The 20647-nt window shown below is 40.0% G+C and overlaps 2 protein-coding genes across 2 annotated transcripts in view; both read right to left on the reverse strand.

Annotated features, from left to right (window-relative positions):
• LOC103391549 (phosphodiesterase 1A, calmodulin-dependent) overlaps positions 1 to 10103 on the reverse strand; it is a 21558-nt gene extending 11455 nt beyond the window's left edge. The window contains 5 exon segments of the mRNA XM_025063703.1: positions 481 to 625; positions 2333 to 2359; positions 8008 to 8867; positions 9100 to 9699; positions 9840 to 10103. Coding sequence (XP_024919471.1) covers positions 481 to 625; positions 2333 to 2359; positions 8008 to 8867; positions 9100 to 9699; positions 9840 to 10103 — 1896 coding nt within the window.
• A 5911-nt stretch (positions 10104 to 16014) lies between these two features.
• Positions 16015 to 20647, reverse strand: part of dusp19a (dual specificity phosphatase 19a) — a 6572-nt gene continuing 1939 nt past the window's right edge. Inside the window, exons 3-4 of the mRNA XM_008327812.3 lie at positions 20294 to 20446; positions 16015 to 16388 (exon numbers count right to left, since the gene is read on the reverse strand). Coding sequence (XP_008326034.1) covers positions 16182 to 16388; positions 20294 to 20446 — 360 coding nt within the window. The 3' untranslated portion in view covers positions 16015 to 16181. The remainder of the gene's footprint in view (positions 16389 to 20293; positions 20447 to 20647) is intronic.

Consider the following 20647-nt stretch of genomic DNA (forward strand, 5'->3'; position numbering starts at 1 on the left):
ATGTATCCACTGTCCCTCCTCTGCACATGTCCAAACCATCTCAATCTGGCTTCTCTAGCCTTTTTTTCTCCAAACCTTCCTGTCTGTGTTGTCCCTCTAATGACCTCATTCCTGATCCTGTCCATTCTTGTCACTCCTAAAGAGAATCTTAGCATCTTTAACCCTGCCACCTCCAGCTCCGCCTCCCGTCTTCTGCCTATTGCTGGAGTCTTTAGCCCAGAACTGCCCTTACTTCCTTCCTTTCACCTCTATCGTCATCTTGCCATCCAATGTTGTTTGTCTCTAATCTCCCTCAGATTACTTCTCCTACATAGAATATAATCTATCTGTGTGGACCTGCCTCCACTCTTGTAAGTCGCCCTATGTTCCTCTTTCTTTTGGAAATAGGTGTTTACCACAGCCATTTCCACTCTCTTTGCAAAAAACGTATTCCAATAAATGACCCAACAGAAAATTCTGGCAGTATCTTCTTAAAGACACATTCTCTCTTTTAGGCTCTCTTCATTCCTACTTGGTCTCATCAGTGTAGATGGCGTCCAACATGGTGGCAGCTATCTCCAGGTTCCTGCGCAGTTCCTGCAGGTCCACAATACCCCGGTCCATCTGGTCCAGGACCCCCTTAATCCTGAGCACACACAGAGAGAGAGAGAGAGAGAGAAACATTTAACGATGAATGTCATCAATCAATCAATCAATCCACGCTTAACCTTGCGGACGGCGCCGTTATCTGAGATGATGTAATTGCTATGTGACTATTTAGAGCAGATGTATTTTTGGGAGCGCGGCGATGGTGGTAATAACGAACTGTGATATTTATCGTGTTTGCAGTAAAGAAGTAGATGTGGAAAGTGTTCACGTCTCTTGTGTTGATTCAGTGACACGTTCTGTTGTTAAGAGAGAAGAAGAAAAAAAAAAACCGTAGGATATTTATTCATAAAGACGTTCACGTTGTATATACAAAAATAAATGAAACCATATAAGAAATACATACAATATGTAACATATAAAACTTAGATTTTAGTCGTAGTATATTATACAAGAATGCTTATGATGAGATATATGTAGTAGAGAACGTAATCATTGAATAAATGTCAAAATATATGAATTATATCTGCTATATATTTTATTAAATATATAATATATACAACTGTTTATATATTTTGTTATATTTACATATACATTTTTATTGTTATATACATATGCATGAATTGTGTAATGTAATAATAGCTGTCAAATTATAATGTTGTAGCTATATGTGGTATACTATAGTATATACATATAAATAAATCATAACAATACACATGATATATATGTCTGTCTGTCTGTCTGTTTATCCATCTATCTATAAATTCTCAACAATCGACTAATTGAGTGTTAGAACCTGAGCCTGTTTAGTTGAACACTTTGCTGATATTCTCACAGGAATTGAAGAAAGACACACTAAGATCTTCAATCGCTCTGGGTCTCTTTTTTTGGCCGTCTGCTGCCACCTTGTGGAAGAGTATTTAATTGTTCTCCTTTTGCCATCCCCTAGTTGTTGAAAATAAAGTTTTTCAAATCAATCAAGGGAAATTAGAAATAAAAATTGGACATAAAAAAAAAAACAAAACTCAACTTCAGCCTACGTAAGGAAGCGGAGATAATCATGCTTCTCTCTGTCCCTGCTTGTATGTTTCTACTTATAATGCGTATGTATCTCAGCAGCAGGGGGTGCTCTGAGTGTTTTCAGTGCTTCATATAGTGTCACAAAAAAAAAAAAAAAAAAAAAAAAAAAAAAAAAAAAAAAAATGTACCTGTCTTATGCATTAAGTGTTCAAATCCCTACAGCCGTCTTCTGCATTAAGTGTTCAAATCCCTACAGCCTGCAAATTAGTGACTCCTCCTTACCTCCCATTCTAACTCCAGTCGTTACCATGGCAACTGAAAGGGATTTTGTTGTCCATTTTAAAGGACAGTTTTGGTTACTGCGATGACGCCAGGATGCAGCAGCAGCAGCAGCAGCAGCAGAGGGCTCCTCATGTCTGAACATTTTCTTTGCTGATGGATGTAAACATCTGAAATATACCGGGGGGGGGGCTACTCGTTCCTTTTTAGGTCCGTTTATGTCACCAAGTTGCAAAATTACACATTTGAACTTTGGGGGGAAAGCGTTACATTCAGCTGCTGTGAGTTATAATCGCTGATTCAGTTTATGGAATTTGGAACGGCAGAGCAAGTGAAACAATTTGTTGTGACATGTATATACAGTTAAGATACCGTATGGCATATGTTATGCATGTTATATGTTCTGTCATTCATTCATTTAGTGTGGGTTACACTTGACTTGACCTACCTCTGGGACGTACTTTTATATCTCTGCCTGTAAACAAAAACAAGCAGAACAGAATTAGATCACCAAAACTGACCAATCACCAGCACAGCAATTTTCTCATACAGTCTGTGAATCACTCTCTCTTATGGTGGAGCTCCACCAATCACAATACCAGGATGTACTATAAATATCCACAGAGTGTAAAATATGGGAAGTTTGTTTTATATAGTGAATATACTGTAACAAAGCAAATGACTTGCTAAACTAGCTATAACAAAGACAGTCCATAATATCAGTTGCTGTATTTAAACCCAGCAACAGTCCATGATATCAGTTGCTGTATTTAAACCCAGCAGAAATATTAACAAATAAAATGTAGCCAATCACAGTTAAAAGAGGATGTCGTCACGGTTGCCCCTCGTCTTCACTGTTAGTCAGTGGAGCCATTGACGATAGCTGCATGAAAGCCTAGTAGAAGTAGCTGGAATAACAACTGAACATGCAAAATGTGAATTTATATTATTATATGCAGATGACGCTATTCGGTTCATCTCGCCTTTTAGTAGAGCTATTCCTGTTTAGTTACTACAGTTGCTAAAAGTATTTGGTGCTATCTCAGGATACACAATTAAAGACGCCCTGTCCTTTAATTGACCACTCGGGAAAGCCTCCAAATTTAAAGGTGTAGTTCAATTTACATATTTAGGAATAGACTTAATGTCCAAATTAGCTTAAACACTAAATTGTAATTATGGACCATTGACAAAGGAAAAAAAGCAGAAGATAATAAAAGATGGATGTCCTGCATTTATCCTTGATTGGAAGAATCAACATCATACAAATATGACACACTTTTTTAAGTATCCCTCTGTCTCCATTCAATGATCTTCTAAAGAGAAAATCAAAAAGTTATTTACTGGTTTCATATGGAAAAACACACATATATACATATATATATATATTTTTTTTTACAAAGCACTGTATGAGTTGCTGCCACCTAGTGACTGGAGGCTTGTTACGATTCAAGCATTACAGCAGTGGTCCACTTATGTCCCGCATGCTATATTCCATTGGAAGCCCCCCGACAGCCCCCCCCCACTCCCCCCTCTGGCACCTCACCGCCTTAGAAATAGTTACAAAATGGAATAAAACTGAATAGTCGGAAAAAAAAAGGTCTGCGTTTCATGTGTCAAAAGAATAAAAGAGTTAGCTTTAAAAAAAAAATAAAAAATCAGTAGAACAAAAACTATGTGCCTCACATTTTTAAGGTGCAGTGCCTACGAACAATTCATCTGTTGAAGAGAACCAATCAAAGCTCAGGGATTTAACCTCATGGCAGCTAATCACTGCTGTGAAAGCGTTAGCCTGTCATTTCATGCTGATTGGCCAATGTGGGAGGATCAGCAGCAGCAGTGGCAGCAGCAGCACAGAATTACAAAGAGAACAACAACACAAAAAAAAAAACTATGAGAGACTGCTGTAGACATTCTGCCACTGCAGCATCTGTGATAGGGGAAATGTCAGAGGCGATTGGTGTAGACCAATCCGATTGTCTTTGTCTTTTTCTCCGCAGTAAGTGAATGTGTGCGAAGCATAAAATGAGCTCGTTGTGTTATTGCTGCAGCTCCACAGGGGGCATCAGAAGCTTTTTTAGAAGTTAGCTCTGCCTGAAACGCCTACGATCGGCCTGAAGGTAGAGCAAAGCGGCCGTTAGAGGGGAAATGGTGTGATGATAAACCATCTGCAATGTACAGGCTAATAAACACACACGTTGGTCTGTGAAGCTGTTGTTCTAAGAACGCGGCGTTTTTTTTTTTTGGTCTTTGTGAGAGAGGAAGAAAAATAGGTTTTTGGCTTAAGTAAAAGTTCAAGTTGAAATCGAATTTATATTCAGTTAAGTTTCAATTCAGCCATATTTTAAACGCTTTAACGCATCACCTGAAGCCTAACTAGTTGTTCAACAAAAGGTTAGAAAAGACAAACCAATCTTAAGACAAAGAGGGCCAACTTTTGAGGGACTAAAGTCGAGCGGTTGCAGTTGATTTTGGTCGAAAGTTGAGCTAAAGAAAAGGCCGCAAAAAGAGTTCTCTTTAAAGGACATAAAGGAAAAAAAAAATACATTTCAAGAACCTGTTGTTTTTCCCTTAAGTTTTTTTTTTTTGGGGTTTGATGTCTCATTTCACACTTGACTAAACAGCTAGCGCACATTGGCCACAGTGTAATAAAAAGAGCAGAAACTGCTTCTTTATCACCCAACAGAATTCGATGCGTTGAAAAACTCCTGTTACCATGGAAACTAGAGAGGATAACAAAAAAAAAAAAAAAAAACACTTTGTTTTTCCACAAACACTTCAGACATTTACTGTTTGTTAATGTGATGATATGGATCAAATGTGTCTCTCTGGGATAGAAACAACTCAAGATGTTTTCAGTTAAAGGCACAGTAATGCCAAAAATACATCAACAAAAATTTTTTTTGGAGGTTTCCTGGAGAAGAGAGCTTTAATTCAAGTTTAAATTTTGTTGTGATATTACATAAAAGGGAGAAAATAAGCAAAGATAAAACCAAAATATTGAGTCTCTTTCTCGATGTTCACCTAGAATGGTTTTGGAGGTGCCCTAAAATGTTTGTGAAGTGTTCCACAGGGGAATTTCGGATCACATTTCTGCTTGTCATGTTTGGTTCAGAGTAAATCAGAACCTGTTGTGTTGAAATTAATTGGAACATGTGTAAACTGAGTCACCTGATCTCTGGCTCACGCCAAACACGGACGCGAAGACGTCCTTATCAACTATTTTTTCCGAAAACACACGAGTACACTTGACGGTTTTTGTTTTTTTTTTGTTTTGTTTTTTTTTAATCTCCAAACGATTTGGCGAAAAAAAAATGAGACTCTTGTCTGGCACTGACACCTCGATACCAACGAACCAACTACAGCAAGATGCTGAACATCAGTGGATCGGTCTGTTCAACTGAGATTCCAAGGAGTTCATTTTTTTTTTTTTTTTTTTTTTTTTTAATCGTGATTATCTCAAAGATATGTAACCGCAGCTTTGATGATGTCACCTGACAGGGAAAAACAATGAGTGACATCACAATTAGCTCCGGAGTTAGAGGATTAGGACACTTAAGCGTATAAACACATGGAGATGAGATGAATTAACATACGAAGGCGCTGTTAACTGTGACAGTAATAGTACGGACCGACAGGAACAGTGACCGTCATTAGGGTCATTTTTCTCGGGAAAATGAGAGTAACCATTTAGAGCACATGATGTCAAACTCAGGGTCACGGGCCCAATCTGGCCCGTGGTGTAATTATATTTGGCCCGTGAGATCACATATATATAGCCAATATATACTGGCAGGATTTGTAGTAAAAGCGATGTATGCTAGCGATGTATGCTATGTAATGCTGCAAACTAAGGCCCGGGGGCTGCATGCGGCCCGTTCAGCATTTGAATCGGGCCGCCAAACTTTTCCAAATTATATAATTGATTTATATTATCATCATTCTGCTTTTTCCCCCCAAAAGATGGCGTTGAAAATGATAAAAGCATGTTAGCATTTTAGCCTTTATGCATGAATTTTACACTCGAACACTCCATCTACCAAACTGCTCCTGACCCGGCCCCCCGTTCAATTTTAGGACAATTGAGTGAAAAAGTTTTTCCCATGTTATAGCACAAACATTTTTGGATGTTCTTTTGTTGGCCTGTGAAAAGGATTTGCATTAAAAAAAAAAACTCAAAAGGCTAGAGAATTCAGATTTAACGCAAAACTTAAAAGTTTGTTTCCATATAGATGTAATACACATTACATATCTTAGGAGAAGCGTAAATATGCGCAATTGCAGTCCATTTTTCAGTAAATATTGAGTTTGGCCCGCGACCTAATCCCAGTCTTTAATTTTGGCCCACTGTGAAACTTAGTTTGACATCCCCGATTTTGAGACAAGAAAACAAGCAAGAAAGAAATGAAGCTGCTCTAAGTATTAAATAAAGAGGCCAATAAAGTAAACTTTGTCTTCTGTGACTCAAGTTTAGGCTCCAGAGTTTTTACCAGGGATGTCCGATGTCAACTTTTTGCCGATATTGTCCAAACACTTAATAAAAACACACAACCGTCACCGATATATATGCAGATGTCTGGGTTGAAGGCAGACAGCACATTTCACTGTGTGCTAGCTAGGGAGGCCGATAATATCGGTTGGCCGATATTACCGATGTTAGCATAATTATGTAATATTGCTAAGAATTGTTATCAATTTTCCTCCAATTTAGAAAACCCGATAACGCAACACCTGGGTTTCGCCAGATATGCTGGAATAGCTTTAAGTTTTATTTTGTGTGTACCTATCGGTATCGGTTGATAATACAATCGTAATAAAATGTTTTGACAATATCGGCATGTCGGATATTGTCAAAAGTGAATTATTGTCAATATCGGAGATGACAATAATTCACTTTCACTCCAAAACTATTTTTAGGTCACATCACCTTGGTTCTGTGGTTTTCATTATCGGACGAAAAACTGGTATAACATAATACTACAAATATCGGCCGATAACATCGGTCGGCCAATAGTAAAAGACTTCGCTCCTTTCCACCTGACTTTTGATTTTCACACCTGAATCTCCCTTGAAATGTTAATGATTCAGTGTTTTAATGCTCTCGTAAAATATATATATATGTATATATATTTATACATATATATGTATATATGTATATATATATTTTATATATATACATATATTTTATTTTCTGCTGTCTAAATTAGTCACGTGAAAATTAATCAGATTACGATTTTTAGATGCAAATTTAAATGTAAATACGCTGGTCAACACACAAAATATTTCCAACGACGCTACTATTTTATCATTGCTCAAATCCACGTGTTTTTTATTTGCACACACTGAGGGAGCTTAAACACCCATCGCCATCCAGAGGAGGCTTGAACTTCAGGTTGGACACCTTGTCTCCTCAACTAAAAGTTATAATTACGTATGCTTACATATTTCTGGTATGATTTTTTTTTAGTTTTACAGCAGACAAAAATGCTTAGAGGCCACTGTACCAAAAAAGATTCCCTTTTATGATGTACAGTTTGTTTGGTTGTTTGGAACATTAGCTTTGTCAATAGAGACAAATCTAAAAGTGGACTAAAAGTTAAGGCTACATTTTCCCCCCCCGACGTCAAACGTGATGTTTAACCACAGAAGTTGAACGCGTTTCAACAGACGTTCGTATGCCAAGTAAACTGGTGTCGGCAACATAAACATATGTGTTCATCACATTTCTTCATCTGTAGCTCTCCTTCACCTTCTCCTCCTCAGTTCCCCCCCTACTGCATTGCAAGGCTCTGCCATCACCATGGCAACTATGTGAAAACCTGTGTTGTTGTTTTTTTTTTTAAACACACAAACACATGATTCGTTCACTGTCATGTTTAGTGCATGCCCACTGACTTTTGTTGACCTTTGTCGGTAACGGAGGACATCGATGATGTTGACGATGATGATGATGATGATGAGGACAGTGATGTTTTCGATGTCACCTTTGCCATCAAATTAAACCCTTTGATTTTTTTTTTTTTTTTTTTTTTTCCCCAGACACATTTTGGGTGATCTGGTCATTGATCGCCATCAATATCACGGTTATGATGTCATCAAACAGCTGATTCTGTGTTTACTCACATTTCTCTAAGTCGAATCAGGACGTGGTGATTATGGTTCTGTTCTAAAGGAGACACCAACTCCTGCGCCACCTGCTGCTGCTCCTCTTCCTGAGGCTGCTGCTGATGCTCCTGATGCTCCTGCTGATGCTGCCCCTGCACCGTTTGCTGGTGCTTCTCGTCCGGACTTAGCTGCTGTTCCCGGTGCTCCTCACTCTGCTGGCGTTCCCTTTCGCTATGAGGTGGTTGCAGCTGTTGCTGCTCCTCAATTTGTTGCCGCTGTTGCTCCTGTCTCTCCTCCCTACCCTTCCCTTGCAGCTGCTGCTGCTCCTCTTCATCCTCAGCTTGCCCGTGCCGTCTACCCTCCGCTCCCCGTAACTGTTGCTGCTGCTCCTCACTCTGCCCTTCTGTCGTCTTTTTGTGCACACCTTCTTGCACCTTCTTCTCTTCATCCTCGCTGTCAAGTCGTTGACACTGGCACGAACTTTGTTGCATCTCAACTACCTCCTCAGAATCCTCCCGCTCACACAGTTGCACCTCCTCCTTCTCCTCATCTACTTTTCCGTCAGCTTGCACATCGTCCCCCGGCGGAATCGCCTCAGTCTCCTCCTCCTCCTCCTCCTCAATGTTCTGTTCGACCTGCGTGTCCTGTGTCCCCTCTCCAGCTTGATTGTCCACCTGTTGCTGCAGGTTCTGCACTTTCTCCTCATCCTCCTTCTCCGGCTGCTCCTTGTCGAGCTGCGTTGACTCCTCTGCCTCCTCGTTCATGGTGGCGTCGGTGAGAAACGCGGGGACAGGAGGTGGCAGGATGTCAGTGTTGTTGGATTTGACCTCACGAAAGCGCCGCTCGTCCGGCGCTTCCCCCCGCCAACATCGACCAAAAGGCAATCACAGCCGTCGATAAAACTTCATCCAACTTCCCGTGGTGAGGTCGCCGACGCCGTTGGCCCCTTCCAATTTCGGGACTATACCCTCTGGTGTAGTTGCTGGGAGCGAGGTTAGAGGCCACAAGCACGAAAAGTTGAAGGTGCAGAAGACGAGCCAGAGTCCAAGAAAAAAAAAACTACTAACTAAAGAGCTGACAAGGTCCTTCAGCTTAGCTGGGCGCCCCAACACTGCAGTGGCACAACACATCCGGCTGACTGTCCCAGAGCATCGCCGTGGCAACATACGCAGGAAGTCGACCAGCAGAGAAGACGGGATGGAGCGAGAGAGAGCTAGAGAGAGAGGGAGGCAGGAGAGCGAAGGACAAAGGAAAAGCGCAGAACATCGCACAGTGTTTCCCTAGTAACTCGACAACGGTTGCTAAGAGTGATGGAATCCTGCAGCTGACAGAAGCTGGTGCCTCCTCCTCCTCCTCCTCCTCCTCCTCCTCCTCCTCCTCCTCCTCCTCCTCCTCCTCCTCCTCCTCCTCCTCCTCCTCCTCCTCCTCCTCCTCCTCCTCCTCCTCCTCCTCCTCCTCCTCCTCCTCCTCCTCCTCCTCCTTCTCCTTCTCCCCTCTAATACACAACTTTACGCGTCGGTTGGATGGAAACAGGCAGCGAGGTGTCCTCACTCGCTCTTTCCCCGCATCTGTGTGTGTGTGTGTGTTTTGGACAATGATGATGTAATTGGTCCTGAAAATGAGAGTCACACAAATGACTCCAGTCAAGTGGCAGAAGCAGAGGATCCGTGTCAGCTGCTGCTCCTCCTGCTGCTCCTGCTGTTGATAGTGCTACTGCCTCCTACAGGTTGCATGCGTTATTACTTCCCTCGTACATGAGAAATTAACCGTGAAATAATCTAGCTTCTGTTATGGTCTTGTTAAAATAGAAGAAATTGACACTGGCACGAACTTTGTTGCATCTCAACTACCTCCTCAGAATCCTCCCGCTCACACAGTTGCACCTCCTCCTTCTCCTCATCTACTTTTCCGTCAGCTTGCACATCGTCCCCCGGCGGAATCGCCTCAGTCTCCTCCTCCTCCTCCTCCTCAATGTTCTGTTCGACCTGCGTGTCCTGTGTCCCCTCTCCAGCTTGATTGTCCACCTGTTGCTGTAGGTTCTGCACTTTCTCCTCATCCTCCTTCTCCGGCTGCTCCTTGTCGAGCTGCGTTGACTCCTCTGCCTCCTCGTTCATGGTGGCGTCGGTGAGAAACGCGGGGACAGGAGGTGGCAGGATGTCAGTGTTGTTGGATTTGACCTCACGAAAGCGACGCTCGTCCGGCGCTTTCCCCCGCCAACATCGACCAAAAGGCAATCACAGCCGTCGATAAAACTTCATCCAACTTCCCGTGGTGAGGTCGCCGACGCCGTTGGCCCCTTCCAATTTCGGGACTATACCCTCTGGTGTAGTTGCTGGGAGCGAGGTTAGAGGCCACAAGCTCGAAAAGTTGAAGGTGCAGAAGACGAGCCAGAGTCCAAGAAAAAAAAAACTACTAACTAAAGAGCTGACAAGGTCCTTCAGCTTAGCTGGGCGCTCCAACACTGCAGTGGCACAACACATCCGGCTGACTGTCCCAGAGCATCGCCGTGGCAACATACGCAGGAAGTCGACCAGCAGAGAAGACGGGATGGAGCGAGAGAGAGCTAGAGAGAGAGGGAGGCAGGAGAGCGAAGGACAAAGGAAAAGCGCAGAACATCGCACAGTGTTTCCCTAGTAACTCGACAACGGTTGCTAAGAGTGATGGAATCCTGCAGCTGACAGAAGCTGGTGCCTCCTCCTCCTCCTCCTCCTCCTCCTCCTTCTCCTTCTCCCCTCTAATACACAACTTTACGCGTCGGTTGGATGGAAACAGGCAGCGAGGTGTCCTCACTCGCTCTTTCCCCGCATCTGTGTGTGTGTGTGTGTTTTGGACAATGATGATGTAATTGGTCCTGAAAATGAGAGTCACACAAATGACTCCAGTCAAGTGGCAGAAGCAGAGGATCCGTGTCAGCTGCTGCTCCTCCTGCTGCTCCTGCTGTTGATAGTGCTACTGCCTCCTACAGGTTGCATGCGTTATTACTTCCCTCGTACATGAGAAATTAACCGTGAAATAATCTAGCTTCTGTTATGGTCTTGTTAAAATAGAAGAAATTATTTTAAGTGTGAAAAAAAAAAGTTATTAAAACTTAGTAATGGAGGCTTGGTGTTAGTTTATTTCTTTAGGGCCTAAATAATATAAATAATAAATCGTCATATATAGTGGTCCTATCGCAGTGGTTGCATTCCAAGACCCATCACGAAAAGGGAAAATCCGCAAGATAGTTATTATGTTATTTACGTATATATTAACCCTTTATGAACCTTCACAGTTTTTACAGCATGAATTAATACATTTAATTTTCATTTTTAATTTTCTTTTTTTAAATAACCCTTTACAAAACCTCCAGAGTTTTTAGAGCATGAATTAATACATTTCATTTTCATTTTTAATTTTCTTTTTTTAAATGCATCTACGTTTTTTTTTGTCACGCCCTAAACTAGCTCATTAATTGTTAATATGTTTAGATGTGAAAAAGGGGTACAAAGACAACATTCAGCGTAAGAAAAAAAAAAAAACATTAGAAGATCAGTTACCATAGTTTGGCTTTGGGTCCACAGCCATGTCTCCCACTTCTGCACCTGCATCTGACTGGTTGCTGAGGCCACATCGCTGCATGAATTGGCTGTAACGAGTCACCTAGTGAACAGAGACAGAAGAAGAAGAAGACACGTTCGAGGAATGTAACCAAAGGAAGGAAACTTAACTTTCTATGAGAATTAGAACAACGTATGATTCAAACTGCCAGAGTTCTTCTGTTAAATTGAATCACAAAGCTAATGGACACTTTTATAAAACAGTCTAGACCAGGAGACCCCAACCCCCGGTTCGGGGACTGGTGCTGGTCCGTAGGTCATTTGGTACCAGGTCGCAGTGGGACACGGTGGAAAAAAATGTACTTCAATTTTACTAATGTACTTCATTTCAATAATCCAGTCATATCCCTTTAATTTTTCATTAAACCATAATCTGACAATATTATTAATATATACTCTGATACTAACAGAATAAAGTCTAAAAGCTGTTTTATTTTTTAAATTTGAAATTTTTAAACAACTATGGCGCAGTATTACTGGTCCACCGTAACGGCTGATACCGACCGACCGGTCGTTGGTGCAAAAAAGATTAGGGACCCTCGGTCTAAAGAAGCGCTGATTCTACATTTTCCATTCTATTCAGACAGTATTGTGAATATTGTTTTTATGGCACACAGGTAAATGAAAAAAATAAAGGATCGCAGAAGCAAATTAAACAGCAGATGAAAGTGAATTATTTGTCATCGTGACACAGCACACCACCGCACGCACAACCAAATGTGACCTCTGCTTTTAACCCATCATCAAAGTGAACAGTGGGCAGATTTAAGCTGCCCGGGGAGCAAGTGTGTGGGGGGGGGGAGGCGAGGGGCCATGCTCAGGGCACCTCAGTGGTAACTTGCAGCTGGTGGCCTTGGAACTAGGAGCCAAGTCTTCTTCTCCTTAACCATTAAGCCAACACTGCCCTATGGTGGCAGTAATTAAAGAGAGGAGATAATGATTGTGCGCAAGCTGCAGTAATTAAGAAGTATAGTACAAATGTAACACAGCTGGAATACATTGCACATGTATTTGCACAAGGTTTTCCCGAAGATGTTTTAATTAGTTAAATGAATTGAACTCGTCTCTGCAATTGACTTGTGGATTTCAAAAAATCCAAAAAGAGAAGTATATTAAAACCTTTGTTTAGAGTTGGGGTGGCAAACATACGGCCCGTGGGCCAAAACCGGCCCATTTGGCGTTTCAATCTGGCCCGCTTGGTATATTTAGAAAATTAAAAAAAAATACACAAACACTGGTCAAGAAATGTTTTTTTTTAAATCATATTTCATTAAATAAATAGATTTATCTGATATATTTGTACTTCTGTGCATGAAAACAAAAGGGGGGGAAAACATTGTTATTGTCATTTAGAGCTAATTATGTTATGATTGCACTGGTCCCGCCCACTTGACATCTAATTAGGTCTTATGCGACCCCTGAACCAGAAGGAGTACGACGCCCCTCGTTTAGAATGTGTGAAAACTAAGTCACATAAACGTGGCGGTCTCCGCTAGGATGCTTTACACTTGAAATAGTGTTATCAATGGTTTAGACATAAAAAGCTGAAATGTGACCTATGAAGTTCAAAAGCAACCCAGTAGAGTCCAGACAGCAGGCAGGAACAGAAAACCTACCAGAACCACTTGTGGTTTAAAACCAAGCTCTTGTGGCAACAGAAACAAAATGGCTGATTAACAGTTAATAGGTTCTTCATAATCAGTACAAACACTTAAGCAACAATTAAAGTCGACCACGTGGACGCCACTGGTAGAGTGTGTACGTGTAGGATAACAGTAATGAATTCAAGCCTTTGTTTTCCAACAGCTTTTCAGAAAAACATGAGGATGAACCAGGTAGAGCTGAGAGTCCCATTGGTTCGTGATGAACTAGGTCACAATTTCGTCTCGTAAACACAAGTCCGTTTTTTTTAATTTTCGATTAATTAAAAAAAAAACTTAAAACTTAAAATTGCCCGGGGAGCAAGTGTGTGGGGGGGGGGGGGGGGGCGAGGGGCCATGCTCAGGGCACCTCAGTGGTAACTTGCAGCTGGTGGCCTTGGAACTAGGAGCCAAGTCTTCTTCTCCTTAACCATTAAGCCAACACTGCCCTATGGTGGCAGTAATTAAAGAGAGGAGATAATGATTGTGCGCAAGCTGCAGTAATTAAGAAGTATAGTACAAATGTAACACAGCTGGAATACATTGCACATGTATTTGCACAAGGTTTTCCCGAAGATGTTTTAATTAGTTAAATGAATTGAACTCGTCTCTGCAATTGACTTGTGGATTTCAAAAAATCCAAAAAGAGAAGTATATTAAAACCTTTGTTTAGAGTTGGGGTGGCAAACATACGGCCCGTGGGCCAAAACCGGCCCATTTGGCGTTTCAATCTGGCCCGCTTGGTATATTTAGAAAATTAAAAAAAAATACACAAACACTGGTCAAGAAATGTTTTTTTTTAAATCATATTTCATTAAATAAATAGATTTATCTGATATATTTGTACTTCTGTGCATGAAAACAAAAGGGGGGGAAAACATTGTTATTGTCATTTAGAGCTAATTATGTTATGATTGCACTGGTCCCGCCCACTTGACATCTAATTAGGTCTTATGCGACCCCTGAACCAGAAGGAGTACGACGCCCCTCGTTTAGAATGTGTGAAAACTAAGTCACATAAACGTGGCGGTCTCCGCTAGGATGCTTTACACTTGAAATAGTGTTATCAATGGTTTAGACATAAAAAGCTGAAATGTGACCTATGAAGTTCAAAAGCAACCCAGTAGAGTCCAGACAGCAGGCAGGAACAGAAAACCTACCAGAACCACTTGTGGTTTAAAACCAAGCTCTTGTGGCAACAGAAACAAAATGGCTGATTAACAGTTAATAGGTTCTTCATAATCAGTACAAACACTTAAGCAACAATTAAAGTCGACCACGTGGACGCCACTGGTAGAGTGTGTACGTGTAGGATAACAGTAATGAATTCAAGCCTTTGTTTTCCAACAGCTTTTCAGAAAAACATGAGGATGAACCAGGTAGAGCTGAGAGTCCCATTGGTTCGTGATGAACTAGGTCACAATTTCGTCTCGTAAACACAAGTCCGTTTTTTTTAATTTTCGATTAATTAAAAAAAAAACTTAAAACTTAAAATTATAACTTAAAATTAATATTAATAATTAATATAGAATAATATTGTATAATATGTATATGATAATACGGAGAAAAATGTTTTACCTAATAGTCACATTAACATAAAAGCTAACTAGCTAACCAACCAAACTAAGCAAGAAGAAACCAAAGAAAGTCACGAACGTAGACACTAACATAAAAAGTGACTTTTTTTTTCGTTATTAGACCAAAGGACACCAGGCCGGAAATGATGTAGAGCTAATTTCAGACTTGATAAAACTAAAGAAACCTAAACAACCGGATAGTGACAAGAAATAAACTTCGAAAAAAAAGAAACGAAAAAAAAAAAAAACTAAACCAGAAGGGATACAATTAACAATAATACACGATAATACACGAACATAATTAAGTACAGAAAACACGAGTCCGAAACTAAAACAAGAATACTACAGACCAAATATTCTCTCTGACCTGTGACTGTCTTAAGCAGAGTCTCTTCACGTGGTGTCAAAGTCACCACTGCCGTCTTTCGGTCCAAAGCTGAGCAAAAGGAGCCCATGGTCCGAGGTGGAATAGGAGGAGCTGGGGCGGGAAGTCGAAGGAAACGTCGAACGTCTGAAGCTTATTTCGTTCGACCTGTTGGACAAACATTTTTCTTCTGCTATCAAACATTATGATAATCTGACTCTGGCGCATGCTCGCCTGCCTCTGAGTGTAAAGTGTAAACGAGAGACATCTTGTGGTTAAACTGTAAGTTACAACAATTAAGAGAGAAATACATTCTATTTTTTTTTACCTGCGATGTTCCAGTTACAATTCATTTTGTCCTTTTACAATTCATTTTTAAAAGCTAAAAATATCTGCGCAACCCTTTAAATCATTCTGTTCAGCACTTTCTTTATAGAGTTTTTTTTTTAGATAAGTATTTTTGTTTGTTAAATACACAGTAGCCACTTTTCCAAAAATATGTCCTACAGTAAGTAAAGAAAACTGGGAGTTGTCTTTGTCATAGATTTTTGTGTCAAAGGGGAAAGTAAAACTGGGGGCGGGGGGATAAATGAAGTGAAGTTGTTGTTTCCACCTTTAATTATTTTATTATTTATTGATTTGTATGTTTTGGAAAAAATATCTACATAGCTAAGTATATTTATGATAAACTAAAAGTAGAACATATTGAATAAATCAAATGAACAAAACAGGACAGAATCACAATAAAACAAAAACTTAGGATATATATATGTATATATATATATATATAAAAGTAGTAAAGTATGTATATGAATGTTATGCATCAGACTGCCCCTAGGAGGCGCCAATTATGGTGTTCCCACTGGAAATATAGACTTTCTTCATCAAACGCTTTCAAAAGTTTACTAAAATACAATCTACTAATTCACTATTAGTTACTATTACTAATCATCTGTTGGTTTGTTTGTTTGTTTGTTGTTTTGGTTTTTTTTTTGTTTGATTGTTTCTAATATTCTCAAGGCTTTGGCCCATTTATCGCCTGCACTTTGTAGTTTTTTAGCTGTTCCAGGAAACCGGGGTTCGGAGAGGCAGCAGGTCGAGCTGATTTCACCAATGAAAGAGCTTCTTCGAAGGGCTGTCCATAGCACGACATCAGGTATCCGATGACCACAGAGGGCGCTCTGGACACGCCGGTGTTACAGTGGACCAGCACTACACCGTTCTGAAGAAGAAGAAAAAAACAGCAAAATGTATTGAATGCCAGGAACATCAATTTGATTTTGATCATTTTACCATTATAATTTTATCAATATATAATATATATAATATAAACATCACCATCTAAATTCTTTATATTTTCCTTGGTTGTGATTAATGCTGACAGTAGTGCTGTACTCACTGATATATCGATAGATAGATAGATAGATAGATAGATAGAAAGATAGATAGATAGATAGATAGATAGATACATACATACATACATACATACATACATACATGCATACATACATACATACATACATACATGCATACATACATACATACATACATACATACATACATACATATATACATACAGTACCAAACCAATGATAGAGACATTGCCTCTGGGCCAAAGCACCACTCATACAGTACCTACTGTATCTACGTATATATACATATATATCTAAGCATATACTTAGGATATAGATATAGAAGATATAGAACCTCACGAGTGAGTCAGAACAATAGTTGCAATGACATTGTATAAACACTAGAAGGTTCTACAGACCAACAGGAATGTGTTTTTCTGAGACAAGTCACTTGAACATCATACCAGTACCACACCAGGAATGCGTTTTTCTGAGACAAGTCACTTGAACATTTGTGACAGGTTTTTTTTTTTATTATTATTGTCCTCATGTCATACGTCCAGGTCTGAGAAGATCTGATTAATTATAGAAGGATTTAGAAGACGGGCCAGTGTCATTTGATGTGGCAATAAACTAAGTGACTTGTCGTTCATGTTGTCGGGTCCTAATTAAAGTCTCATGTGTCACCTCGTGTTTTCCTGCAGTTGGAAGGTTAACACCACCACCTGTGACCCAGTTGTCATTTTCCTCTGCGTTTACTGCACATACAAACAAACAAAGGGCTGCGCCCAGGTCATGGGGGCGTTTTCTTTGTCTGTACTTGGTGGTGTGCTTGGGGAGCAGCGCTTCAAAGAAGGACTCACACAGACTGGAGAAGCTGATCAGGAGGTCTAGCTCTGTGGTGGGCATCAACCTGGACCCTCTGGTGACAGTGGCAGAGAAGAGAACACACTGCTCGCCATCACGGACAATGCCACTCTTCATCTGCACACTGTCATCAGTAATCAGAGAAGCCTGTCCAGTGACAGGCTCCTCCTACCGAAGAGCAGAACTAAAAAAAAAAGACTTAAAAACTCCTTTGTCCACCGGGCAATTAAACTGTTTAACTGGGTGGGAAGAGGGCGAACAGTATACTATATACAGTATACTTACATACATGTGTGCATATATATGTGTTTAGGTTTTTTTGTTTAGGTATATATGTATACATACATGTACATCTATACGCACACTACTCAGACTATGCCTGTTAATATATATACATAAATCTATCTAAAGCATATACCTATCTACAGTATCTACTTTACATATTTGTCTATTTAATCTATCTAATATTATATATATAGTAACATCCTGGTATAATATTTGGCTAAAACTGAGATATGGATATATCTATAGCTAACAGTTTACATATTTATACTTAATATAATTATGGGTATATATATGCATATATATATATATATATAAACATATATGTAGTGTATATATGTATTTATACATATTTACATACATATATGTATATATTGTAATAATGATGTAACATAATGTGGTATACGGTAGTGATATGCATAGAAATCGTATACAGTATACTTACATACATGTGTGCATACATGTGTGGATATACAGTATATGTGTTTAGGTTTTTTTGTTTAGGTATATATGTATACATACATGTACATCTATACGCACACTACTCATACTATGCCTGTTAATATATATATATACATAAATCTATCTAATGCATATACCTATCTACAGTATCTACTTTACATATTTGTCTATTTATCTATCTAATATTATATATTGTAACATCGCAGTATAACATTTGGCTATAATACACCGTAATACACTATTATATAGTTATATGCCATTATATACTGCTAAAACTGAGATATGGATATATCTATAGCTATCTAACAGTTCATATATTTATACTTAATATAATTATGGGTATATATATATGCATATATATAAACCTATATGTACTGTATATATGTATTTACACACATACATATATATACATATATATATACACATATTCATATATGTATATATTGTAATAATAATGTAACATAATGTGGTATATGGTAGTGAAATGCATAGAAATCTTATATTAACAACGCACAGGATAACATTAACAATCTATAACATCCATCCACTGCTATTGGAGCCTATACATTTCCCAAAGAAACTCCCCAAGGGATTAATAACGTTCAAATAAGGCATAAAAAACTAAAGTAAAATGAGTCAGGAATTTAACGTGCACACCTGTCAGCTCGAGTCTACAGTAACAGTAACTTATATATTTAATATTTTTACTTCAGCGAGTAAAACTGAATCGAAGCTGCAAAGAAATGTTATTATATCACGAACAGTAACAAAGTTTGGTCCCTATTTTTTTTTAATTGGCAAAAATTGCATATTTGATTGAAGACACACACACATTCCTGTAACTGTAGACTGATGTGTGTGTGTGTGTGTGTCGGTGTCATGTTGAGGTGAGCAGCGGGCTCTGCTGCTGCTGCTGCTGCTGCTGGTAACAGCTTGTATGACACTGAGATCTGATCTGAGCTCAGTTTAATAAAACATGAACAAAACTACACATGAATCATTGAAAACACAAGAGAGAATAAGAGAGGGGAGAGCAAAGAAGAGGACAAAAGAGGGGGGAGAGGACCCGAGGGGGGAGAGGAGGAAGAAGAGCATAGATGAAGGTAGGGAAGAAGAGGAGACGGGTGGAGGAGACGAGACGAGACGAGACGAAAGAAGTAGCGAGGACGCGGGGATGAGACGACAGGAGGACAGTTGGTGAGGAAAGAGGATAGGAGGGGGGGAGCAAATGAAAGGGAAACGGGGCAAGCGGAGAAAAGAGATGAGGAGAGATGATTGGTGAGAGAAATAGGTGAGAGCGAGGCAAACGGAGAAGGCTGAGTGAGGAATCTTGAGTCGGAGGGAGAAAGTGGAAAAGGAAGGGAGAATGAAAAGAAAGGGTAAGGACAAGAAGAAATGGAATAAAGTAAGCAAAAAAATAAAACAACAAAGGGAATTTAGTAGCAATCTGTCTATCCATCCATCCATCATTTATTTATCCATCCATCCATCCATCCACCAGTCTGTCCACCCCATCTATCTGTCTATCTGTCTGTCTGTCTGTCTGTCTATCTATCTATCTGTCTGTCTGTCTGTCTGTCTATCTATCTGTCCATTTGTCCATCTGTCCGTCTATCTATCTGTCTGTCTGTCTATCTGTCTGCCTGTCTGTCTGTCTGTCTGTCTGTCTGTCTCTGTCTGTCTGTCTATCTATCTATCTATCTATCTGTCCATTTGTCCATCTGTCTGTCTATCTATCTGTCTGTCTGTCTATCTGTCTGTCTATCTATCTATCTATCTGTCTGTCTGTCTGTCTGTCTGTCTATCTATCTATCTATCTGTCTGTCTGTCTATCTGTCTGCCTGTCTGTCTGTCTGTCTGTCTGTCTATCTATCTGTCCATTTGTCCATCTGTCTGTCTTTCTATCTGTCTGTCTGTCTATCTGTCTGTCTGTCTGTCTGTCTATCTATCAACAGGAGTAAAAGCAAGAAGCGTAGGAGGAGATAAGAGGAGAACAAGGGGGAGAAAGAAATGGAGAGGAATGGGAGGACGTGAGAGAGGTGAGGAGCTAAAGGTAAAGCACGTTGGTATGGACGGAGATAAGGGAAAAAAGAGGAAAGGAAAAGAGGAGGAGAGCATTGGAGAAGAGGAGCGGGAGGTGAAGATGTCAGTTCGTGTCAGTTACCTCAGCATGAGCTTTCTGGATGAAGTCACAGCAGTCTTGCAAGTGAGGCGGCAGATCGACATCCGGTTGGTCCAGAATACTGACCGTCTTATAAACGAAAAGGTCCGGGAAAACGTTCTCCACCCTGAAGGCCACGTTAAGGATGTGAGTAATCTGAGAGGCCGGGCCAAAGAGGAAGAAGACGACAGCAAATACGAATGAATTAGTAATTCTACATGGGAACACACCTTGGGTATTTAACACCCCTGGTAATTAAGAGGGGACAAACAGCTGTGCAAATGGAATGGAATGGAGTTTGTGGTTGCACTCGAACCACTTATCAGGGATATTCCAATCCAGTGTTTCTCAAATAGT

Source organism: Cynoglossus semilaevis, chromosome 16 (genome assembly GCF_000523025.1).
Source record: "Cynoglossus semilaevis isolate Cse_v1.0 chromosome 16, Cse_v1.0, whole genome shotgun sequence".
NCBI lineage: Eukaryota > Metazoa > Chordata > Actinopteri > Pleuronectiformes > Cynoglossidae > Cynoglossus > Cynoglossus semilaevis.